Below are 24,558 nucleotides of genomic sequence, written 5' to 3'. Positions count from 1 at the left end.
CTTACAAAAACTCATGGATTCGCTACAGGAGGCCTTTATTCACCCCCCGGAGCCGTGTGAGGGACGTTTTATTATGGATGCGCGCACTGTATTTCACGTCTTCTGAACTCTTGACAACCAACACCCACTTACCCCCATTGAAAGGCTTGGAGGGGCCAGGACAAGTTTTAATATAACTCCGATTGGATTCGTCTGAAAGAAGAAAGTCACATACACCTAGGATGCTTTGAGGGTGAGTAAAACACAGGCTAATTTTCATTTTTGGGTGAACTAACCCTTTAAACCAATGCAAAACAATGGAAAACACACAGATGCAACCTGACATCCAAGTAATTCTAATGGTATACATTTACGTAACAATGATTGTACTATAAACTGAAATGTGTCTTTGAAATGTTTCACGTACAGGCGACAATGTTGTTAAAACATTCCCATTCACATGGATCTGCAAAAATTACTAATTGTGACTTTTTATCTCACAATTCTGACTTTTTTCTTGCAATTGCGAGTTTGTATCTCACAATTCAGACTTTTCTTGTCTGAATTGAGTTTTTATCTCGCAATTTTACATTAAATTGCTAGTTAACATCTCACATAATAATACTATTATGCCATAACTACTTTAACAAAACTACACTGAACAAAATTATAAACGCAACACTTTTGTTTTTGCCCCCATTTTTCATGAGCTGAACTCAAAGTTCTACCAGAAAGACTCAGGAGGTGAACATAGTATTTATTTACAAAACCAATACAAAGAACCAGTATTTGCTTAATTTACCTTAAACATACAGCATTACGTTTTAACAAAATGCATAAATATTTACAAACGAATGACCGTGTGAGCTATTTCATGACAGGCCACATTATGCCATTTAACACATAGACAGCGTAGTTCATGTAATGAGAAAAGTCATTACAGGCCAATTTTGCGAAGGACAATGATAGGCAGAGTTACGTAAATAATAATAGTCACACTTACCTGATGGTCGCAATAGCCAAATTGAGCAAAGGCCGCGATAGGGTGAGTAATGTGAAACCTCGATAGGCCATGTGAAGTGAAGGCCCGACGGCTGCAATTACATTGATAGCCTGTGTATGTTTCCATAAACTATGTGATGTGAAAGCCCCGTGTGTAAATGACCACGATAGGCCATTGTATGTGAAAAGCCATGGTAGACTGGACATGAGGAGCATGTGAGAAGTAACCACCATCGGTAGTTTGCTAAGAGTATCATACTGTACCTTGAGATTACATGAAATAGTTTAGAGTCTGATCTTGATGGAACTCGGATGTGGAGGACGATCATGTACGTAGCAGCTTGGTAGCGGATTACAGGAATTCTAAACCACCGCATTGTGTTGGAGAGGCCATTGGTTTAGGTTAAATGATAGAGGTAGTATTGGGGTTCTAACAGCGACTTAAGAAAGAGCATATACACAGATACATGAACATTCGTTAGGCTAGACTCCTGCGCATGCTTGATAGAACTCCATCTAACTGCCGGAACCCGCAGAGGAAACCTATCCCCCAAAAATAGAAAATGAGCCAGATCATCAATGTTAAGCGCAGTCCCCGATAGGCTGTGATATGTGAAGGCCACGATAGCCGAACTTCATAACAGTAATGGACAAACTAACCTGATGACCACCATAGCAGAGTTATGCAAAGTGCCACAATAGTCCGTGTAATGTGAAGGCCACAACAGCCGAGTAAGTCCGAAGCCAATAGGTATGAAGAAACCGAATGAACCACCACCAGTAGATGCAAAATTAAACAAGCCTTGATTATAGCTTAAAGATGCCTGCGGAGCATTGAGCCAAATCTTACCTAGAACTCAAATGGGAGAATGACCGTGTATACGTCAGCTTGATAGATACTGGGTTCATGATAGCGCCGATCCAAAAGAGTGACCTGTGTAGAGATGAAGAGAGAGCCACGGTTCTCTGCATAATGGAATGCCAAGGTTAGTAAAATGTTCAAATGTAGTTAAGTTTTAAGCAGAAAGCATAAAAATCCTTACTAGCCGATTAAACTTCAATAGCTATTGAACCCTGTAAAAGTATAAGGAAAGACCTTACACGAAGATTTTGTACGACTTTAAAGCAGACGTCATGAATGAGCATACACTGACCAGGACGTTAAAGTCACGGGGCACGACTAATTATTATTATTATTATTATTTATTTTTTTACAGAACTGTAGTAATTATAACCTCTAAGTCCAACCATTGACAAGTTGAGGAGGAAATCCAGAGAGGAAGTCATGTCTATAAACAGGAAGTACGTAAAACACAGACTATAGAAAGGCCTTGACGAGTACGAGTTCCGAGATAGAATACTTAAATGCTCACCACATAGAAAAAGAGTGCCAGCTAGTTATTTATCGGAGCAGACTAATGCCACATAGCTCAGCTAGAGCTAATTACCTTAAATATAATATGTCCTGAGAATAGTAAAAGAATAACAGATTAGACGAACCTGATGAAATTCTAAGTTAGTCAATATATTGTGCATTGGGAAACTTTCATGTTTGAGCATAGCAAGAAACCATGTCCGTTTACATTACAAACAAATGCCCCCCAACCCGAGTCTGCGAAACTCGGGACCAAATGACCGCGCAGCGACCTGCACAAGCACAGACATGCCTGTGAAAAAATTGAGTGCATAAAACAAAATAATACGTATAATGGTGAAGGCTAATGAAGTGATGAAGACGAAATGCCGAAGGAGACCAGCAGCCTTGTTTCCGACAGCTGGCCCAGATTCGTGCAGGTTCACGTGAGCGTACAGCGAAATATTTTGTTGATTGAGACGTGAGCAGTGCCGACGCGACAGCTCGGAAAGCACTCGCAGATTTAGACAGATTTGTGAACAATATTTGAGAGAAATAGGCCTTTTGTGTACATAGAAAAAGTCTTAGATCTTTAAGTTCAGCTCATGAAAAATGGGGGCAAAACCAAAAGTGTTGCGATTATAATTTTGTTCAGTGTATTATGGGAGTAACTAACTAAAAGTGGAAATGCTAAACTACATTTCTCAGTAGTATGGCAATAGTTACATAGTGTAGCGTTTACAACAATGAACTAACAAGCACTTTAACAAGCAGCAATGTAGTGCAACCAAACTCCATGTCACTGTTTATAATAATGTTTATAGTAATTTAATAATTTTATAGTCAATTCAATCCACTAAATCAATTAATTTGGACATATAGATCACAAAATATAGTAATAATCCTCAAGAATCCACGCTGATTGTAGAATCATTAAAAGCTGTTGTTAGGCACAACATGGAGTGTCTATTACCAGGCAAGGTTTCATAAAATAAACACACGACAACAAAAATGTAATCATTTATTTATTACAAATAAAAATTCTTCCACCAAGCAATGTAGTTTAACAATGGTTAGCAGAATGGTTGCCAAGCAACACACAGAGGCGCAGTTATGCTGATGTAATGAGGTCACAGGTGTTTGTTTATACAGTGTTTTACAACCGCTTTGAATATGGCTCAGCTAATTATAAGGACCAGTGTTGTGATCAGGTCGAATCAGGCCCTCCCTCGAAATCCGGTCTCTATCAACAGTTAATAGTTTTACCAAGTTATACCAAGCCAACCTGAACTAACAATGAACAGTAGTAGTTTAATCAACATTAACAAAGATTAATACATGCCGTGTGTGTGTGTGTATATATATATATATATATATATATACTGTATATGTATACATATACATATTTGATGGTAAATCTAAGATGTAGCTCATTGCACATATAAAATACTTCATAGTGTTGATTTCTGTAAATATGTTTAATTGTCATTGGACTTCTGAAAAATTGGACTTTTAGGATAGTGCCTATCGTGTGGATCTTTATGAAAGGAACGTCCCACCTTTTTATGGTGTTCATTGTGATTTTATTTGCTTTGTGGTGAGGATACTAATTTAGAGTAATTAAACTGTCAGGAAATTACTGAAATATGACCTTGGGGAAGGCAAACATTCAGTCATAATTTTGCACATGCTCATGACAGGTGTTCCCACAAAACTGAACAGATACTGAATACACACCAGCTAAGCTAATAACAACCTATGAAACACAGTCTCTAAAGTAGGACACTATGGGAACCAGGGGTTGATTTTTTTCATTAAAACTAACGGACAACTTCTTTCTTTCTTTCTTTCTTTCTTAAAATGAAGAGCATTTAAAAAAATTTTTTTGTTGTTTTTGCTCATTTTCAAATGTCCTTTAATGATTATATTGTGCTTCTCTAAACAAGAGTGAAATAAAAGTAAATAAAATAAATTTACTCTGTGTTACTGTGTGGTATAATTTTTACCACAAGCATTTTTTTTTCTACTTAGTACATCAATATAGTACAGGGGTGGCGAACTCCGGTCCTGGAGAGCCGCAGCCCTGGCAGCCCTGCAGGGTTCACCCCCACCCCTAATGAAACCTCCCCTGCCTGTAGCTTCCTATTAATCGTTCAGACCTTGATTAGCTTGTTCAGGTGTGTTTGATTAGGGTTGAAGCAAAACTCTGCAGGGCTGCGGCTCTCCAGGACCGACGTTCGCCACCCCTGATATAGTACATCATTTCCAAACAAGCTTTTATATAAAATTGTACAATGTATGTATAATTGTGCAATGTTTTTTATATACAAAACATGAAAATATTAATTAATAATTAAATAATATAAATTGGTTTATAATATTAAATATTAATAAAATTAATTAAGTTTGTGTCTTTAATATACATAATATAGTAGATATGAAATTAGAATTAAAAACACAAATCTGGCAGCAATTTTATACCAAATACCACAAGATATTATCAAACATATTTTAAGATACAGTGGAAATCACACATTCATACTTACAGGAATATAGTGCATCATTTCCAAACAAGTTATGATTTTTCTATATAAAAACTGTTACTTTTTAAAATACAAACATGAAAATATGAATTAATATTTATTAGTTCATCATATTAAATATTTTTTATTAATATTAAATATTAATAACACATTTATTAGTTTTGTGTATTTAGGATACATAAAATATTAGATATGAATTTAGAATTAGCAAGACAACTCATTTAGCAATTTCATACTGAGTGTCCTGCGTAATACTTGTTTATAGATCTGAATTCGCTTTGGATAAAAGCGTCTGCTAAATGACTAAATGTAAATGTAAATGTAAATGTCATACCAAATACCACAGGATGCTATCAAACATAATTTACAATGCAGTGGAAATCACGTTAATTCAAAGGATTTTTTTTTCTCTTTACAGGAATATAATGCATCATTTCCAATTAGCTCTAATTTGTCAACATACAAATTTTAAAATGATGTTTAATACAACAAATTTGAATTAATATTATTTTAATTAATTCAGAATATTACATATTAGTTTATTAATATCACAGTAAATATGCATAACATATTAGGCTTGTGTATGTAGGATACATTATATATATATATATATATATATATATATATATATACACACACAGTATACATAATGATATTAGAATTTGAATTGCAAGAAAAATCAGCCTGCAATCTTATACCAAATAGCTCAGGATGTTATCAAACATAATAGAAGATGCAGTCTTAAACTGTGTTTCAAAGGAAAAGTGATGGACATTGGTTGTGTGCTGTTTATTATAACATTCACAATCTCTCATTTTAAATGATAAAGGAGATACAAACATTTGAATGGACTTGAAGAGATATGAATGGATATGGGACAATGTTTGTCCTTATCTGCCATGGCAAAAAAACACGAGCGTGATGAGTATGCCTCTGTGTTTAGCTTTCTCTCTTATGTTTGTAAATAATCATAAAGTAGGAACAGCTGCTCAAAACTCACTTGCTCAAACCTCATAAATATTCACCACTCGAGAGTATGTCATGGACTATCAACGTAATGAAAGTTGCAGATGAGTTTTACAAACTGCTGAGAGCAAGATCCTCATGTTGATTACCTAGTTTCCTACCCGGCGTTGACACTTGCGACCGACGCTTGTGGTGTATTATGCAAAACATTCATGAATTTTGAAATATATGACTTCAGCTGTTGAAATCGTATGAGGCAGGTAGTAAACAAGCACACCACATCCACAGTGAGAATACGATAATTCCTGATATCCCCCATGATACGGTGTAATCCCTAGTTAATGATGTATTTTATCAAATAATCCTTCTTTATAAACAGTATGCCGACTTTTAATTCCAGCCTTTCCTTTCCCAAATGAATATTGCATAATCCGCATGATCATCGGCCTTGATTTGATCTTGTAGCAAAGGACTGCTTTGTGATAAAATATCAAGGGGATTTACCTTAGAGACAGATTGGAGTGTGAGCTTTATCAGATCACGCATGGTCGTGTTAGGAGGTTCAAGGGACAAAGGGTGGACAGTTTAAGGACAAGCCTCAAAAATATGATTAATATTGAGGGCAGATTTTCAAACTTGAGCTTGACAATGCCAGAATCCCTTTTGTAAGTGTCTGACAGGGTCAAAGATTCATTTTAGAGCCGTCATGGGAACGCAATTCATTTTCAAAGCATTCTTTTCTCATTTACGGATATGTGACAACCAACGATGACTTATCAAATTAAATTTATATTATTTTCTTGTGCAGTGAGGTACATTAAAAACTATACGTACTAAAAATTCAGATTTTCACAATTAACAGATGTATCCTGTTGGTAAGGAATGTGAATAAATATATTTACATGTGTATTAAAAATTAACAATTATTATTATATGATTACGTATTATTTATATAAAATCAAAATAAATACAAAATCATATTATGTTTACCTTCTTTTCTATTTAATCTGTTCTATAATCTAATAATTTTAACAAGCAAAAGCTAACAATAATGGGGAAAAAGTTGTTTTATACATTTATTTCATAGCATTATTATACTTATACTTTTATTGAACGTTTTTTAATAAATATATTTTTCATTTTAGGGCTATCATGGGAATGTCATTGTTATATTAAATATGAAATAAAAGTACACTTAAATATGTATTACATATGAAAATATGATTATTTATATAAAATCAAATAAATGTAAATACTTTAATTATTTTATTATTATAATACTTATATTCAATTATAATTATCTTCTATACTAATTACTATGTTTTATAACCTAACAATTTTAACATGCAAAAGCTACAAACAATGGAGAAAAAACTACTTTACTAAGTCATCACCCTTCAATATTATTTGTACATCTTTTCTAATTTTACCTTTTAAATAATGCAAGGGTTTAACCAAAGACAAACCAAAAATCCATATTTTCAAGACTTTAATCTACTCGGAGGGAAGCCACAAGAAAGTGCAGTTTTTTCCTTTTTTTCAAAAATCCTTTTTTCAGTTCTGGGAAGTAATACAACATATGAAACCACAGGCCATTGTCCAGACGTGTACTTTTACATTTACCATAAGCATTTGAAGTACTGAAACCTCATGTCAAATTAGCATGGCCTTTAATGACTGCATCAGATGACATTACCTCTGAGTGAGAGCCACTGTAACTGGATCTCCTTCAACCCACACAGTATATAACACTTCATATTGAGAGAGAGCAAGACCACAGCGCTCAACTTCTCAGCAGACACATCATCTGGGTAGGAAAGAGTTCCTTTTCTTTATGGCATCTATTAAACAACTATTTAAACAAGTAGTTTGTGAAGCATGTGGTATATATATATATATATATATATATATATATATATATTACACTGTTGAAAGTAAAGATTCTTTATTGGTATTAATGGCTCCATGAATAACCTTTAACATCCACGGAATGTTTCCAATGCACAAAAGATTCTTTATAGTGGAAAACAGGTTCTTCAGATTATTAAAATGTTTTGTTTTTTTTTACCAAAAAATATGTTCACTGAACCCAGAATAGTTCTTCATTGGCATCGCTGTAAAAAAAAAACAAAAAAAAATGTATTTTTAAAAAATGGGAAAACAGAGCAGATTTGTGGTTTTGTAGGTGTATGTATAAACTTTTAAGGTGTTAACATGTTTTACTCTGGGAATTTACGAGTCTCGCCCTCTTCTTTTGAACGATTCCTTGGCAAATATTCAAACACACCGCACACATTTGCGAGCAAAGGCTTTTCAAATAAGCTTGCGTAGCGATAAGACACGAGCGAGATAGCGATCCAGTGTTCAGCTCGAGAGGATTTGCGTGGCTAGATCTGTCGTACAGATAGTCCTGACAGCTACCCCGCTGCACGTCAAACGCACGCACACACAGCAGAGCAGTTTTCCCAGCTACTCCTGTTTTAGTCCCCGAGGCGGATGGCTGGTAGCGTCGCCTGATGTGAGCTGCTGCGCTTTTCCTCCTTATTTCTCATGACATCATTTTCTTTTCACAGCGCTTGGCATCAGAGAGACTATTTGCCTTTATTCTTAAGTATGAGCTGTGAGTCAACACCTTTGTCTCAATCTAGCTGCTCCATTTTCTTTTCTGGTTTCTCATAAAGCATGCAGTTTAAGATCGTTTCAGTTATTCTCCTACGTTTTTATGATCCAGATTGTTTTTTAGAACCCGTTTTATCCTTTATAATTGGTGCTAAATAATTGATCGCCCTCTTTTTTAATTATTGATCAACACTATGCTTCACAATCCAGCATATTTTTCATCCTGAGAGCGGTTCGAATATGATTTATCGTCTATGATGTGTCTCACTCTCTCTTTGCCTCTGTCTTTCTCTCAAAGGTTCGTGCCAGGACAGGGTCTGGTGCTGTATCCACAGATCGGGGATAAGATGGACATAGTTTGCCCACGCGTGGAGGGCGGCTCAACAGAAGGAGTGGAGTATTATAAACTCTATATGGTTCCTCTGGAACAGCTAAAGTCATGTCAGGTCACAAAGGCAGATACGCCTCTACTCAACTGCGTCAAACCGGACCAGGATGTCAAATTCACCCTCAAATTCCAGGAGTTCAGCCCAAACCTTTGGGGCCTGGAGTTCTTCAGGGGGAAAGACTACTACATTATCTGTGAGTATGACAGCGGATATCTGTAAACCACCCTTGCCTCACCGTTCTGGTCAATTACATTTTCTTGGGTTGGTAACACTTTACAATAAGGTTTATTAGTTAACATTAGTTAACTGCTTTAGTTAACATAAACTAAGAATGAACAATTATTCTACAGCATTTATTCATCTTAGTTCATGTTAATTTCAACATTTACTAATGCATTATTAATATCAACAGTTGTGCTTGTTAACATTAGTTTATGCACTGTGAATTAACATGAACTAGTAATGAACAACTGTATTTTCAATAACTATCATTAACAAAGATTAATACATACTGTAATAAATGTATTGTTCATTGTCCATTCATGTTAGTTAATACATTAACTAACATTAACTAACTGAACCGGTAACACTTTACAATAAGTTTCAATTAGAGCTCATAATTGTGAACTAATTCAATCACTTCCTAATTATTAACATTTTTTTTACATTTTTAAGCTTCAGTAAATAGCCAAAAGCCTTTAGTTTACATCATGGCCACGGACAGTGGCTTGTTATATGCTAGTCAAAAGTAGGTGGTATTCAAAGGAAGGACACTTTTGATTGGATAAATTGGTTGTTGTTGGTTGTTTTCAAGTTTTATTCTTTAAATGTATAAATTTATATATTTTTGTGTGTTTTAAGTAAGTTATTCTGATAGCAAAAATAAAGTATATAATCTATATTTACATATTTAAAAAGATCAATGTAGCACATTGTAGTAGTAGCCTGTTGTGAAGAAACAGCAACACATTCAAATGGGTTGCTCGACTGTAGTTCAACACGGCAAATTGAAATATTCTGTCATGAGTCAAATGGGCCGAATTATGTTCAGTTCTCCCTCTATAACTAAACAATAAATGTGTCTTTGATCGAATCTATTCATTGCTACTTTAAAGCTGGAAAATGTGGATATTGAAGTTTAGTGATGTGAAAGTAATCTCTGCTCCATGGTAAAAACCTGTAAAAAGGACAAGAGAAATAATGAATATCGACTCACACTTTCAAAAAGTAATTCCGCCCTCGATAAAGAAGCCAGTTGTCATTGTAAGTAGACAGATTCACTGAAGTGGAGGCGTAATTTTTTTTGTTTTATGCATATTATATGTGCCACATGGCCTGAATACCTCAGGCGATGTGCCACAAAAATACTACTTCTTGTATAGATTCATACTTTTCTCTGTTAGACTTATCTGTGAGAGGCTCTTTTAAAGCTTCACTATCCATTACAATAGCTTTATTGCTATAATGCTCTTATCACACCAGGCTCTGAGAATTGGAATGACAGGCTGGCATCGCTGTCACTTTCACCTTGTGTTGAGGTTATTGTGTGCAAGTCCAATCACCTGCTCTCAGTTCAAACTTGAGCCTCAGCACACAAAAGCAGCCCTTAAAGCAAATACAATCAATGCCATTCTAAGGATGTTATTAATATCAACGATTGAATTGTCTTTACAGAATATCCTCACTAAGCTCACCAAATGCAGTTTGGAAAGGAGTTTGTGAGGCGAAGCAGCTTCTACAAATGTGTGATAAATGACGAGGAAATAGACCTGGATTCTGCAGATGTGTTTGAGGTGCGTGTCTTTTCTCCTACACACTGTATGTGTTTTGGAGAGCTGGGGGCAGAGGGGAGTACAAATATTTACTTAAAATGATGCCATCAGCACGTGTGTATGTTTGCTTTTTTATCGGGTACAATAGTGATCAGAAAAAATACCAGGTTGAACTGAATCTGACTTATGTTACATTGTGCTTCACTTCCTTTCCTTGGCAAGATGCTTTGATAACCTGTTCCTCTGCCAGTTGGCTTTCAAAGGGAAGGCCTCTGCCATCGACCACCTGAGCCGGAAAAGTCTGGAACACCTAAGCTTCAGGGATGAGAATGGAGCTAGTCCACTACACTATGCTTCAGCCGGAGGACACCTGGACATAATTCACCTCATTGTTTCTGTCGTGGGGTCTGAGGGTAAGTCTTACTCCTTGACAAGGTTTTAAAGTTGTGATGTAATGAAAATAGCAACAGATCTTTATTTCTGTATTGTGACACACATCTGAGTGGAATGGATTATCAAAAATGAAAAAAAGGTAGAGTTGTGACTTTTGCTTCGTTCAATTTACCTCGGAAGTCAGATGTCGATGCTGGGAGTGACACCCAATTCTCGCTATTAACAAACCATCAACTACGACTTTTGCCTCAAAAGACTCTTAATTTGCTGCTTATTAATAGATAGGTAAGGTATAGGATTAGGGATGTAGAATATGGTCATGCAGAATAAATGCTTTATAAGTACCAATAAACAGCCAATATGTTTATAATAGGCATGCAAATAAGCAACTAGTTAATAGTGAGAATTGGTCCCTAAACTAAAGTGTTACCTAGAGTTCACTCATGTTAGCATTAGCAGTGTTAGCAAAAACTGAGCATTACACTGCATTTTGTAACTGCATTTTGTAACTCACTCTCCTGTTTAGTTATCAGTAGCAAACACCAAAATCTGACATTTTCATTTAAAATGAAAATCTGACACCCTAGAAATTTAACATAACACTATAGATTTAGAACAATATACAGTAAAAAGGAAGCAAAGGACTTTAAGGTTTGGGATCCAGTTCTAGGAATTAAGTAATTGAATCCAACTTTGAGGCAGCAAATACATAATCTACTTAATCTACATAAAATGACATTTTAACCATCATAACAAACAACATATTTTGAGAAATTACACTCGAGTCTATGTTTTGTACTAATTGCATTGTAAATATATAGATCTGTTTTGAAGGCCTTGTCCTTAGGCTTTGTTTATTCACCCCAATCTTTTGCTATTTAGATCACATCAGGTCAATGTCTCATTATGTTCTAATGATTATAAAACTATCACATAATCTCCCTAGGGATCACACACTTACGTCACAGGGAGGCTTATTGTGAGCGCAGTACTTCAATAAATCATAGACAAAACAGAGCAACCAGTTTACTCACTACAATGGAAAAAGACCAAATTATATTCAGAGTGCACATTTCTCTTCCTAATTACATCTATTACAGTGCAATATTCTGCTGAAATAAACAAACCAGCCCAAGGTGGGAAGTTGATCTCCCAGACTGTTGGAGATGATCAGTTTGATCTGTGTTTAGGTACTTGTTAGCTGGTAAGAAATGGGAGATCAGTTGACCAACCAACTAAATACATGTGATTTTTTCCCCCAAACCCAGCAAAAAAAAAAAAAAAAAGTTCAAACCCTGCTAGCAGCCAATTGTAAAGATTTCATTTGTCATGTCAACCACAGTGCTGACTGCATGCACAACGCTGAACCAAATACTAACCCCTAACCCTAACCTACACTCTAACCTTAACCTTATTGTAGCATTGGTAGCACATCTAGATAGACATCTAGACAATTTGATCTGAACTCTGAACTGAATCAAAGAAGTCTGAACTTTTCTTGAAAGTTGACTTGTGACTGAATTAACCAATGAAATTGGTGGGGCTTAACTGGTTTGGGGGGTTAAAAATCACACACTCCAACTGTAAAGATTTCATTTGTCATGTCAACCACAGTGCTGACTGCATGCACAACGCTGAACCAAATACTAACCCCTAACCCTAACCTACACTCTAACCTTAACCTTATTGTAGCATTGGTAGCACATCTAGATAGACATCTAGACAATTTGATCTGAACTCTGAACTGAATCAAAGAAGTCTGAACTTTTCTTGAAAGTTGACTTGTGACTGAATTAACCAATGAAATTGGTGGGGCTTAACTGGTTTGGGGGGTTAAAAATCACACACTGAATACCAGGTTTGTCAGGCTGGGAGACCAGCTAAACCAGCTAAACACACACACACACACACACACACACAAAGAAAACAAACATGATGCGCTTTCTGCCGTCTCGTCTTTCTGGAGGTCGACTTGCCCCCTCTCCTCTCTCCTTCGTCCCCACTGGTCCCGTCCAGCCCTGAGGGGGCTCCCGTTTCCCAGTCCAGCCAGGAGTGGGCTCTGATCCCCGAGGGCAGCCCTGAGAGCCCGGAGTCTCACGAATGGCCCCCCAGCTGGGCTCCTCCTGCTCCGGGCCCCTCCTGTTTCCTCCCTGGCTCTTTCCTCCTTCATCACCGCCCTGGACTCTGTCTGCCCGCTCCTCCCTCCCCGGTGGAACTGTTACGGCGCAGGACGCGCCTTCCGGGAGGGGGGAGTAATGTCACGCCACTGGACTGGTTTTGCTGTGTTTTCCCGCCCCATGTGTTTCGTATCCCAGTTAATTGACTCATTCCATGCACCTGTGTTCCCCTGATTGCCCTGTGTTTAAAAGTCCCAGTCTGTTCAGTTTGTGGCTGTCGGGTCTACTTGTTGGATGTTGTGTGTTTCCTGTGTTCCTGTTGTGGATTTACCCCTGTGATTCAAGTATTAAAGACTGTTGAACGTTTCTCTGCATCTCCATCGTTCTACCTATTCGGTAGAATTTGATATTCGTTTCGAAGTCATTATTCGCACCTTTCCGCCTAAGGTGGTCTTGTCGCGCGCTATCACACTGATTGCATCTGAACGCTTGCCGAATGCCCTACTGTCCAGAACGCCGCAACAACTCCATGTTTCTTGCTGTGTAGAGCTGAATGTACAGGACGAGCAGGGCAGAACTCCTCTGCACTGGGCTGTAGAGCAGGATCAACTGCACAGCTTTGCATTACTGCTGGAGCTGGGTGCTGACCCCAACATCCTCAACAGCGCCATGATGGGCCCTCTGCATCTGGCTGTCACAAAGAGATACAATCATCTAATAGAGGTCAGTAACACATGCTGCTGGGAATCCGCTGGTGTCACAGTCAGGGCAGAGAGCAGCAGTAGATATGCTGTTTGCAGTCTGTTGAATAATTTGTCATTATGTGCATCAGACTGTATCAGATATACTGTACTGGTCAAAGGTGTCCAAGTTGCCCAATAAATGCACCAAGGCTGTATTTATTTCCTTTAAAAAATACAGTAAAAACAGTAATATTTTTAAATATTATTACAAATTTAAAGAACTGTTTTCTATTTTAATATATTTTAAAATGTAATTTATTCTTTTTATAGCAAAGCTGACTTTTCAGCAGTCATTACTCCAGTCTTCAATGTCACATGATCCTTCAGAAATCATTCTGTTTTTGAAACTGTCAGTCTGTTTTGGGGGTGGGGATTTTTCAGTTACTCTTTCTGCAGGTTGCATTATAATGCAAGTAGGTGACAACATTTTCTGTATGAGTGAGTCATTTGAATCATTTACACAACTGATTCGTCCACAAAACACTAGCTACATCCTAAATCGCTTACTTACCTACTACCTACTTAAAACTTACTTTGACCATAAAAAAAGTATGTTCTAGTGTAAATATGAGTAGTATGAATGAAATTCGGATGAGCTACTTCCGCCATATTGTCACTGTCACGAGTCGATTCACTGCCATTCACAACACCTTTCCGGTGGTTTCATGGGATAGTAAAGTGTCAATCGATTGCACACTCCAGAATCTCAGGTGGCAGAAGTAGTTAGTCATCTGGGTACATTTCATCTACTTCATCTATCAAATACAGTGAATTCAGACAGTATGAAAGTTGACATATTTGGACACAGGGCCTGATTAATTACTTCATTTATTCATTCGTTTATTCAAGTGACTGCCTGAATTCAGAATAGCATACTAGCATAGCATTATTATTTCTAATTGTAATAGTAGTATGCTAATATGCCAGGGGTGTCCAAACTCGGTCCTGGAGGGCCAGTGTCCTGAAGAGTTTAGCTCCAACCCCAATTAAACACACCTGAACCAGCTAATCAAGCTCTTACTAGGCATACTAGAAACTTAAAGGCAGGTGTGTTGAGGCAAGTTGGAGCTAAACTCTGCAGGACACCGGCCCTCCAGGACCGAGTTTGGGCAGCCCTATAATATGCTTTTCTGAATTCAGTCAGTGTCTTTATGAGTGAGTCACTGAATTATTCATTCAACCCATTCACAACACTGATTCATTCATTCAGGAATGAAACACAGAGACACGGCGGATGATGCTGCCATTACTTTTTTGGAACGGTTTTTGTTGGTAGAGGGAGTTTGTTTTTTTAACTTAACTAAAAATAATAACATCTTTTTTTGTTAATTGAAATGAAGCCTATATGAAATAAAATATATATTTTATTAGATGAAAAAACAAACTTAAACGTAAAAAAAAATTGACAGGTAGCCTTGACAACTAACTGAAATAAAATAAGTTGAATAAAAATATTAATAAATACTACAGTTGTATATAAATAATTATAAAATAACACTGGTTAAAGTAAAAACAGATAAAGCAATGTTGTGTCTAAAATATACTTGTTTACAGAAGTTATGTCACACTCATATTCATGCTGTTGATCTCAATATCATCACTCTGTAATTACCTGTGGTCTCATGCGTACAGTCGAATCACAGTCATACTGATATCCCCAACAACATTTATGCTTGCGTGATTTAGCTGGGATAGCATACGGACAGCTCAGCGGGAAACTTGAGGGCATCTTTGGTGCAGAATCCGCTTTCTGTCAGAGTGAAATGCTGGAAGAATTATACTGATTGAGTGCCGTGCGGAAATTGATGATCATTTTGTTTGTGTCTGGCACAGGTCCTTTTTCAGTCCTGTGACAAAACAGATGCCAATCTGGAGGGGGATCTGGGAAACACCCCTGTGATGCTGGCCTGCTGCACTAATAACTGCGAAGCTATTCAGTTTCTTGTGAGTACAAAAGAACCATAAATATAAACACAAAAATGACTGACATAATCCTCATTTCCCCATATTGTGTGATAAATTAGATTATTTTCTTTCCTTACAGTTCAAACATGGTGCCAAGATGTGTATTCAGAACAAACTGGGTCACTACGCTATCCATACGGTTGCTTTTGCAGGTGCCAAAGAGGCCATGGAGCTGGTTTTGAAAATTGGCAAGTGAATTTAATATTCTCATTCCACCAATTCATGATGAATCCACTCCCAACCCATTCACCATGCAGTTTAGACAGGCACTGTGACTGTGCACAATACATGGGTGGTCTTCTGTTCCGGAATGATGTGTTCCAGATATAAATATTTGTGGGTTTTTCTGACAGCTCCCTTTGGCTGAAAGACAAATGACACAGTTTTCATTTACATTACAGTCCAATATTTTCAGATTCTTAAATGCAAAACATTTCAAACAAATAGAAGGGTCAACATGTCAAACGTGACTGCCAGCCTCCAGAGCTATTTGCAAGCATGTCACATGGTGACCAAACAAAGCAGTCATGCTTTCATTGTGAATGAGGTTTTTGACATCACCCAATGTCAGCCAATGTCAATTGATAGTACACTGAAAAAAGAAAATTCTGTCACCATTTAATCACCCTCATATCATTCCAAACCAGTATTGCTTTTTATTTTGCTGTTGCAAATTTGAATAATGTAAACCTCTTTTTCCATGAATTTACAATAAATGGTGACTTGATGCAAAAAAAAAAAAAAAAGGACTGGTGCTTCAAAGAAGTTGCAAAAGGGGTCCATATGCCTCATGGGCTATATTCCAAGTATTGGCTATCGTATGACTCCAGAAGACTTGGGACATAGGGCATGAGTTGTATGAAACACCTTTTGTTTGTTTTTGTCATTTTGGCCCCTTTCAGTGTACATGTTTGGTAAGACATGAGGCAAATAAATTATGACAGTTTTATTTTGATGCTTTATTCCTCAAATGAATTGACAAGTATGGAAAAAGGAAGCTGAACTCATCTCTTCTGTTTCTCACCCTCATAAAGGAGAAGAACTGGGCCTTTCCACTTCAGTGCACATTAATTATTTGGATAAGACCAAAAGTACTCCCCTCCATCTGGCTGTACGAGGGGGCAACATTGAGGTGATCAAACTTTGCATCATTAAAGGAGCCAGAGTGGATCAGAAACAGGTCAGTGCTGTTACAAGAGGTATAAAAAAATATTTTTAAATATAAAAGTTAACAAGCATACCTAAAACGATCAAAGTAATCAAATGGCCCAAGGCTTGTGATGAAAAAGAACGTTTATTTTTCGTTTGGCAGGGAGTCCGTGGCAGCCCACTGAACTGTATGGTATTGTAAAAAAAATAATATTTTTTATAAACTGATTGGAGAGAATCTTAAACTAATAGTTCACCCAAAAATTTAAATTCTTTCATCTGTGGAACATAAAATAAAATTATTTTGAGAATGGTCTCAGTGTTTTTTTGTCCATAAAATGGAAGTCAGAGGTAACCAAAATTGTTTGGTTACAAACATTCTTCAAAATATCTTGTTTTATTTCCCACAGAATACAGAAAGTCATACAAGTTTGAAATAACATGAGGGTGAGAATGATGGCAGAATTTTCATTTTTGGATGAACTATTCCTTTAAGACTCTTTAAACATTGTGAGATTGTCATAGCGGTATCCTCTGTGGGCAGCACTCTGATATAATAATTATTTTATTATTATTATTATTATTATTATTATTATTTATAAAATTACATTCTTGACCCTTTATCTCAATCCATCTTATGCCAACAACAGTTCAAAGTTGAACTTAGGTTTCTATTTATTACTTTCACACTAAATAATATGGAAGCCCATTCCCACTACATAAGAAAAATCATGTTCTGGTAAATCATAAGTCATTTTTATGTCATAAAAAGTAAAAATTATGACAAAACAATTATGACAAAACATTGAAATTATGGCAATTGTTTTCATAACTAAAACTAAAAAGTTTCTAATTGGCCATTGCGTTCAAGAAATCAACAGATATTTGTCTGTGATTAGCTTCATCGCTCAGCGCTGCAAAAACACATTGTAAATGGTAACTTTCGCTGTCCAGAGCGCAAACGCATACACACTGGATAGTTTGCCAGATCTTCAATTGCTTTTGCTTTTGTTTAGCACCCTCTAGTACCCCTGTAGAATCGGGCCTGGGCTTGGCTAACCACTCCAATTGCAGCGGGGCTGACATCGGGGATTGAAAGATGAACGATATGGGGCAACTGCCCCTCCCCCTCCCCCCTAATGTCGCCCATGGTCATAATTATGATTTACCAAGGAATTTTTTTTTCTTATGGGTGGAAATGAGCTTCCATATAATGGCTTAGAAACAAAAGTCATGCCAGTGCACCCGGTGGTTTCAGGTTCCATCTTTCCACTGACTAGATTTTTCACCAATATGAATTTTGTCATAAACATGTTTTATCAAAACTCCTCCTACAGCAGTAATAAGATAGTCAGCAAATTTATGTAATATAATCATGAGCCCATTATCATCAATACTTATTTCTGTAAAAGCTTTTTGATACATTAAACCGCACTGAGGCTAACTGATAAGTTTGGGGACAAATATAAGAAAATTGCCTAATGTCGAGCTATAATGTCATGATTCTGAAAGAAAGACAAAAATAATCTTTTCATGAAATGCAGTCAGAAGAATGTGGCCTGCAATGAATACAAAAGCAGCCTGATTTCCTGGCTCTCGATCTTGACCACACAGACACAAACACACTCACACTCTTCCATTTGTCGTCTTCAGTCTGTAGCAGCAGGGTTGACGCATTCAGTAATAGCTTCAGATAGTTAAATTGATACAAATTGCAGCCACTTACGTCTATAGCTGAGCTTGGCCGTTCTGTCCATTGCCACAGCAATTCAGGGTGCTCTCTCATTAATGGTTTGTGTTACTGGTGCAGCAGCTGAGAAATTGGCCCCCTCTTGCATTACCTGACCCTGCCTTTCCTACTTATGTCAAGTTAATAGCTGACTTCCATCTCAGTGTCTGTGTGTGGGGCTTGATTGTTTTGCAGTGTGACACATCCACGGCCCTCCACTTTGCCTGCACTCAGGGTGCTCTGGAAGCCGTCAAAATCATGCTTTCTTCTTACAACAAAGTGGAAGACATCATCAACATCACGGATGGAGCCAATCAGACCCCCTTACATAGGTCAGTGTGATGCCATACTGCTCTCCAGTAGTTATTATGTGACATAGTCTCCTGGTTTATCTCAGAGCTGATTTAAGCAATCTCAGTTCACGTTAAGTTAGCAAATATGGACATAAATAGCAAGGAAAGCAAATAACGTAAGCAGGTAATAATTCCATACTATTGCCCAAGAAACTATGTGAGTGTTGCTGGTGCTGGAGAATGTCTTTCAGATTTAGAGCACATTTGTTAAAAAGGTTAGTTGTGGAAGCTGCCTGTAATTGCTACTTTCTTGCTATTGTGACTTTATCTGACAATGGCATTTTAGGAAACGGGATGAAAAGGGAAATTCTGAAGCATGTTCATGCTCCTATTTTCCATACAAAACATGCTGACCAAAGGGCTGTTCACACCAAGTATGATAATTATAACAATAACTATATTAGCATCCACACCAACACATAATAACGTACTCGGTTCCCTGAGATATGGGAACGAGTACTGCGTCTGCTAAAGACGCTATGGGAAAAAGCCTTTTTTCTCCTGAACTGAAACCTTTTTCAATCACGCAGTGAAACTGCACGGCCATTGGTTCGTGCAGTGTATTAAAAATGAACCAATGGCTTGGCAGCGGAGCTGCAAAAGCCTTTGGCGACAAAGCCTGCCAGAATGGGCGGGGTCATCTGGCTATATAAGCGGGCGTTCGCCACAGGATTCTCAGGTTACTTCGACTGAAGCGACGACTGAGTCGTGCGGCTACATAGCACGGCTAGCAATGCAGTACTCGTTCCCGCATCTCAGGGAACCGAGGTTACGTTAGTAACCGAGTACGTTCCCTATTGATACTTCACTCGTAGTTCACTAGATACTTCACTAGTTGCGATGCGTATAATAGCTGTGTTATTGAGTTCGGTGAGGTTGGGTGTTGAAAGACCTATAACTTTCGCAGCAATATTGGACACCTTTGTGAGTTTGGTCCGGTTTTTAACAGAAAGCATGTTGAAAAAACAGGTAGAACAATACAATAGAATTGGCTGAATGATGCTCTGATATAGTAGCAATAATAGAGGAGCAAGATTAAGTCCTTTTGAGTTTATGAATGACTGACAGTCTTTGGTGACATCTTTTCTGATTGTCCGTAATGTTCTGATCAAAAGTAAGTGTATTGTCCAATGTTACTCCGAGGTATTTGAAGCTGTCCACTATTTCAACTGTTTGATTATGAATAACAATAGGATGCTGAGGTGAAGGGGGACTGACTATCAGCTCTTTTGTCTTGCTGACGTTGAGATTCAGATGATTATCCTCACACCACTGGGAAAAGTGCGTGACAGTGGTGTGATAGTCCATAACGGAGTTGTTGTCTTTGAGCAGGGCAAGAATGGCTGTGTCGTCAGAGTATTTTATGCTGGGTGATGGACTGATGTTGTCATTTGTGTAAAGTGTGTACAAGAAAGGACTTAACACACAGCCCTGCGGTGCTCCAGTGTTGATAGTGAGAGCAGAAGGTGTGGTCGAGCCCAGCCGAACTACTTGCTGCCTGTTGCTAAGGAAATTGTATAGAAGATGAATCAACCGAGTGGGGATATTGAGATGATGCAGCTTCTGAATCATCAGATGCCTTTGGATGGAATTAAAAGCAGACCTAAAGTCCACAAAAATTATCCTAGCAAAGTTGCGAGGCGAATCCAGGTGCTGAAGGAGGAGATGCAGCAGACAGGCTACAGCGTCCTCTGTGCCCCTTTTAGCCTTATAGGCAAATTGGATGTGGTCCAGTTGTAAATTGACAGTTGGAAAGATGGTTTTCAGCAACAGCTTCTCCAGGCATTTCACAATTATAGATGTGAGGGCAACAGGTCGGTAGTGGTTGAGCTCCGTGGGCCATGGCTTCTTGGGGACAGGAATTATGATGGACATTTTCCTGATGTAAGGTATGGTGGCAGTGAAGTAGGCCTCACTGAAGAGTAAATGAAAAATAGGTGAGAGCTCTTGAGCGCAGTTCTTCAGCACCTGTGCTGAGATGCTGTCGGGACCCGGGGCCTTGCCCAGCTTACATCTGCTGAGCTGACACCTCACATCTTCCACACTGAAGGGGGATGGTTCATCAGGGTCTGGAGGAGGGAGGGCTCTCAAAAGTTTTTCACATTCAGTTGAAAAATCCTGCTTGTCAAAACGGGCATAAAATGCATTGAGTTCTTTTACAAATAGTGCTGGATCTGTTGCAGAATTTGCACATGAAGTAGTTCTAAATTCACATCCTGTTAATGTCCGTACTTTCTGAAACGCTTGTTTTGTGTTCATATTGGAAAACTCATTTTCCAATCTGTCCTTGTACTTCAGTTTTGCCCTGAGTACCTCATTCTTGATTTTGCGGTTTGCCAATTTCAGGTTAACCCAGTTCTTCTCTCTGAAGGCTTTATGTTTTTCTTTAAGGCATTGTTTTATTTGGGGGGTAATCCATGGCTTGGAGTTGGGATATTTTCTTACTGTTTTAACAGGGATGCACGTGCTAATACAAAAGTTTATATAATCAGTAATAACAGAAAATTTGTCATTCAAATTCCCATCAAAAATGTCCCAATCAGTGCATGCCAGGGAACCCTGTAAGCGGGTGATGGCATCCCCTGACCACTGTGAGGAACTGTAGCGTTGTGGACTATGTCGTTTCAGTTGTTGTTTGTACAGCGGGAGTAGGGAGATGATGTTATGATCGGCAGCTCCCAGCGGTGGATAGGAACAGGTACGAAATGCATCGGCCACATTGCCATAACACATGTCCAAGATGTTTGCCCGCCTAGTGGGGATGTCCACATACTGTTGGAATGATGGCAATACACAGTCCAGCTTGCAGTTGTTAAAGTCCCCCAGAATGAACAGTGGAGCGCCGGGATACTTAGCTAGCTTGTCGTTAGCATCCCCGGCTATGAGCTCAGCTGCTGTATTGATGTTAGCGCTGGGGGCAACGTAAACACAGCTGACCACAACAACAGGGAATTCCAGAGGCAAATAGTAGGGGTGAAGGGACACAGTTAGTATCTCCAGGTCGGCTGTACATGACTTGTGGTGTACTTTGATGTTATTACACCACCTGTTGTTAATGTACAAGCACACTCCACCGCCGCGCGTCTTCCCCGATTGCTTAGTTCTGTCCGCCCTGATTATTGTGAAGTTGTCCAGGCTGACTTCAGCATCAGAGACTGACTGGTCTATCAATGTTTCTGACAGGGCGATGATACAAATATCCCTTAAGGCCCTTTCCAATCGACACCTGGCATGTAACAAATCAATTTTATTGCGGAGTGAACGTACGTTTGATAGTATAATTGAGGGAAAAGGAGGTTTAAATGGACGTTTACTAATTCTGCTGTGAATACCCCCACGTCTTCCTCTTTTCCTCGGCCGAAGCTCCGGTGGTAAAACCACATCAGGCTTGATGTTACACAGCAATGAGGACCGGTGTAATAAAAGCACATCACGGCTATAGGTGAGTAACCTGTTGCCGGTATCTGTCGGGTGTGCGTGATTCCTGCAGATCAGCCATGCCGTTAAGATTAGGACAATAACAATCGCCTAGTAACGATGAATCATTGCTCATCCAGCCGAGTATAACTTAACATAAAAAGAAAAAAAAACGTAGAAACACAAATGCGTACACTTAACATTCATAAATGAGTTAAACAGAGTCAAACAAGTACAAGCCGTGCTGTCGCAGCAGAGCATGCGCCATGGTAACCTATTATAAGTATTATTAAGTATTATAACTTCCATAAGCAAGTAATGCCCATAGGGAAGTTAACAATAACCCAAGGCTAAAACGGGCTGAACTCCCTGAGGTCACGCCCGGCCTGGTTAATCGTTCCAGAGTACTCATGCAACTTCGGAACCCCAGGGGTCGAGAGCTGACAAGTAAATTAAAACCAGAGAGCTTGAGCGTGATACGGTCCACCGAAGGGCCCAGGGAACAAGTAGTAGAAGCCCTCGAAGCAGCGGGTCGAACTCATTGAGGTGGTGCCCGGCCCGGGTAATCGTCCCAAGGTGGACCTATACAGCCTCGGCACCCTGGGGGGCCGAGAGCGCACAAGTAAGCAATACTGTCGAGTCGGGCATGCTACGGCCGAGCTCTGCACAGTGCTGGTCCCACCTGTTAAGGTTCACGTCCATTCAAGCAGAAAGGACCCGTGCCTGTAAGGCAGGGACTTCCAGGTTATAAAACCTAGCAAATGTGGACGGCGAGGCCCAGCCGGTTTCCGCAATGGGCACACCGCTAGACCACGCCCAAGATGAGGCGATGCCTCTGGTGGAATGGGCCCATACTCCGATGGGACATTGTAGGCCCAATGAAGAGTACGCTAGCGTGATAGCGTCTACTATCCATCTAGAGAGTCTTTGCTTCGTGACCGGATGCCCTTTGGTGCGGTTACCAAAGCTAACAAAGAGTTGTTCTGACCATCTGAAGGGGGCGGAACTCTCAATGTAAATTCTTAGAGCTCTGACGGGGCAGAGCAGGGATAACTCTCTGTCCTCTGCCCAAGACGAGGCGATGCCTCTGGTGGAATGGGCCCATACTCCGATGGGACATTGTAGGCCCAATGAAGAGTACGCTAGCGTGATAGCGTCTACTATCCATCTAGAGAGTCTTTGCTTCGTGACCGGATGCCCTTTGGTGCGGTTACCAAAGCTAACAAAGAGTTGTTCTGACCATCTGAAGGGGGCGGAACTCTCAATGTAAATTCTTAGAGCTCTGACGGGGCAGAGCAGGGATAACTCTCTGTCCTCTTCAGAGGGAGGAAGCGCAGAGAGTGCAATGACCTGTGCTCTGAATGGAGTGGAGAGCACCTTGGGAACGTAACCATGCCTTGGTTTCAGGACGACCTTAGGGTCGTTAGGCCCAAATTCCAGGCAGGCAGGGCTAATGGAAAGCGCCTGCAGGTCTCCTATTCGCTTTACCGATGCTAGTGCCAGAAGCACAGCAGTCTTCAGCGACAGTGACCGGAGATTGGTAGACTGTAGCGGCTCAAAAGGAGGGCCCTTCAGGGCCCTCAGAACAGTGGGCAGATCCCATGAAGGGACAGTGAGGGGGCGAGGCGGATTCAGCCTCCTGGCGCCCCTCAAGAAGCGGACAACCACGCTGTTCCTGCCCACCGATTGGCCCGCAATAGGGGCATGAGAGGCCTCTATAGCTGCTACATAACCCTTGAGGGTGGATGGGGAGCGTCCCTTATCCAGCAGCTCTTGCAGGAATGACAACACCACTGACAGATCGGCGGTAGAAGGGTCTTCGCCGTGGCTTAGGCACCAAGCAGAGAAAATAGACCACTTAAGGGCGTAGCGGCGTCTTATAGACAGGGCTCTAGCCTCCGAAATCGTGTTTAAAACTCACTCTGGGAGGCTTGTAGGCTCCCGTCGAGCTGCCAGAGGTGTAGGGCCCACAATTCGGGCCGAGGGAGCCATATTGTCCCGTCTGCTTGAGAGAGGAGATCCCGTCTCAACGGAATGGGCCAAGGGGCCGCTACCAACAGCTGGGTCA

General features: G+C 39.4%; 1 protein-coding gene across 1 annotated transcript in view; it reads left to right on the top strand.

Annotated features, from left to right (window-relative positions):
- The first annotated feature begins 10,549 nt into the window (after positions 1-10,549).
- The window catches only part of LOC107724420 (transient receptor potential cation channel subfamily A member 1-like), a 30,439-nt gene continuing 16,430 nt past the window's right edge, over positions 10,550-24,558 (top strand). Inside the window, exons 1-7 of the mRNA XM_016533345.1 lie at positions 10,550-10,645; positions 10,875-11,037; positions 13,682-13,857; positions 15,711-15,821; positions 15,922-16,030; positions 16,877-17,022; positions 18,916-19,052. Of these exons, the coding sequence (XP_016388831.1) occupies positions 10,550-10,645; positions 10,875-11,037; positions 13,682-13,857; positions 15,711-15,821; positions 15,922-16,030; positions 16,877-17,022; positions 18,916-19,052 (938 nt within the window). The remainder of the gene's footprint in view (positions 10,646-10,874; positions 11,038-13,681; positions 13,858-15,710; positions 15,822-15,921; positions 16,031-16,876; positions 17,023-18,915; positions 19,053-24,558) is intronic.

The sequence above is a fragment of the Sinocyclocheilus rhinocerous genome, unplaced genomic scaffold (assembly GCF_001515625.1).
Source record: "Sinocyclocheilus rhinocerous isolate Xijiao unplaced genomic scaffold, SAMN03320098_v1.1 scaffold1176, whole genome shotgun sequence".
Lineage (NCBI taxonomy): Eukaryota > Metazoa > Chordata > Actinopteri > Cypriniformes > Cyprinidae > Sinocyclocheilus > Sinocyclocheilus rhinocerous.
This window is presented reverse-complemented; position numbering and strand designations above follow the sequence as displayed.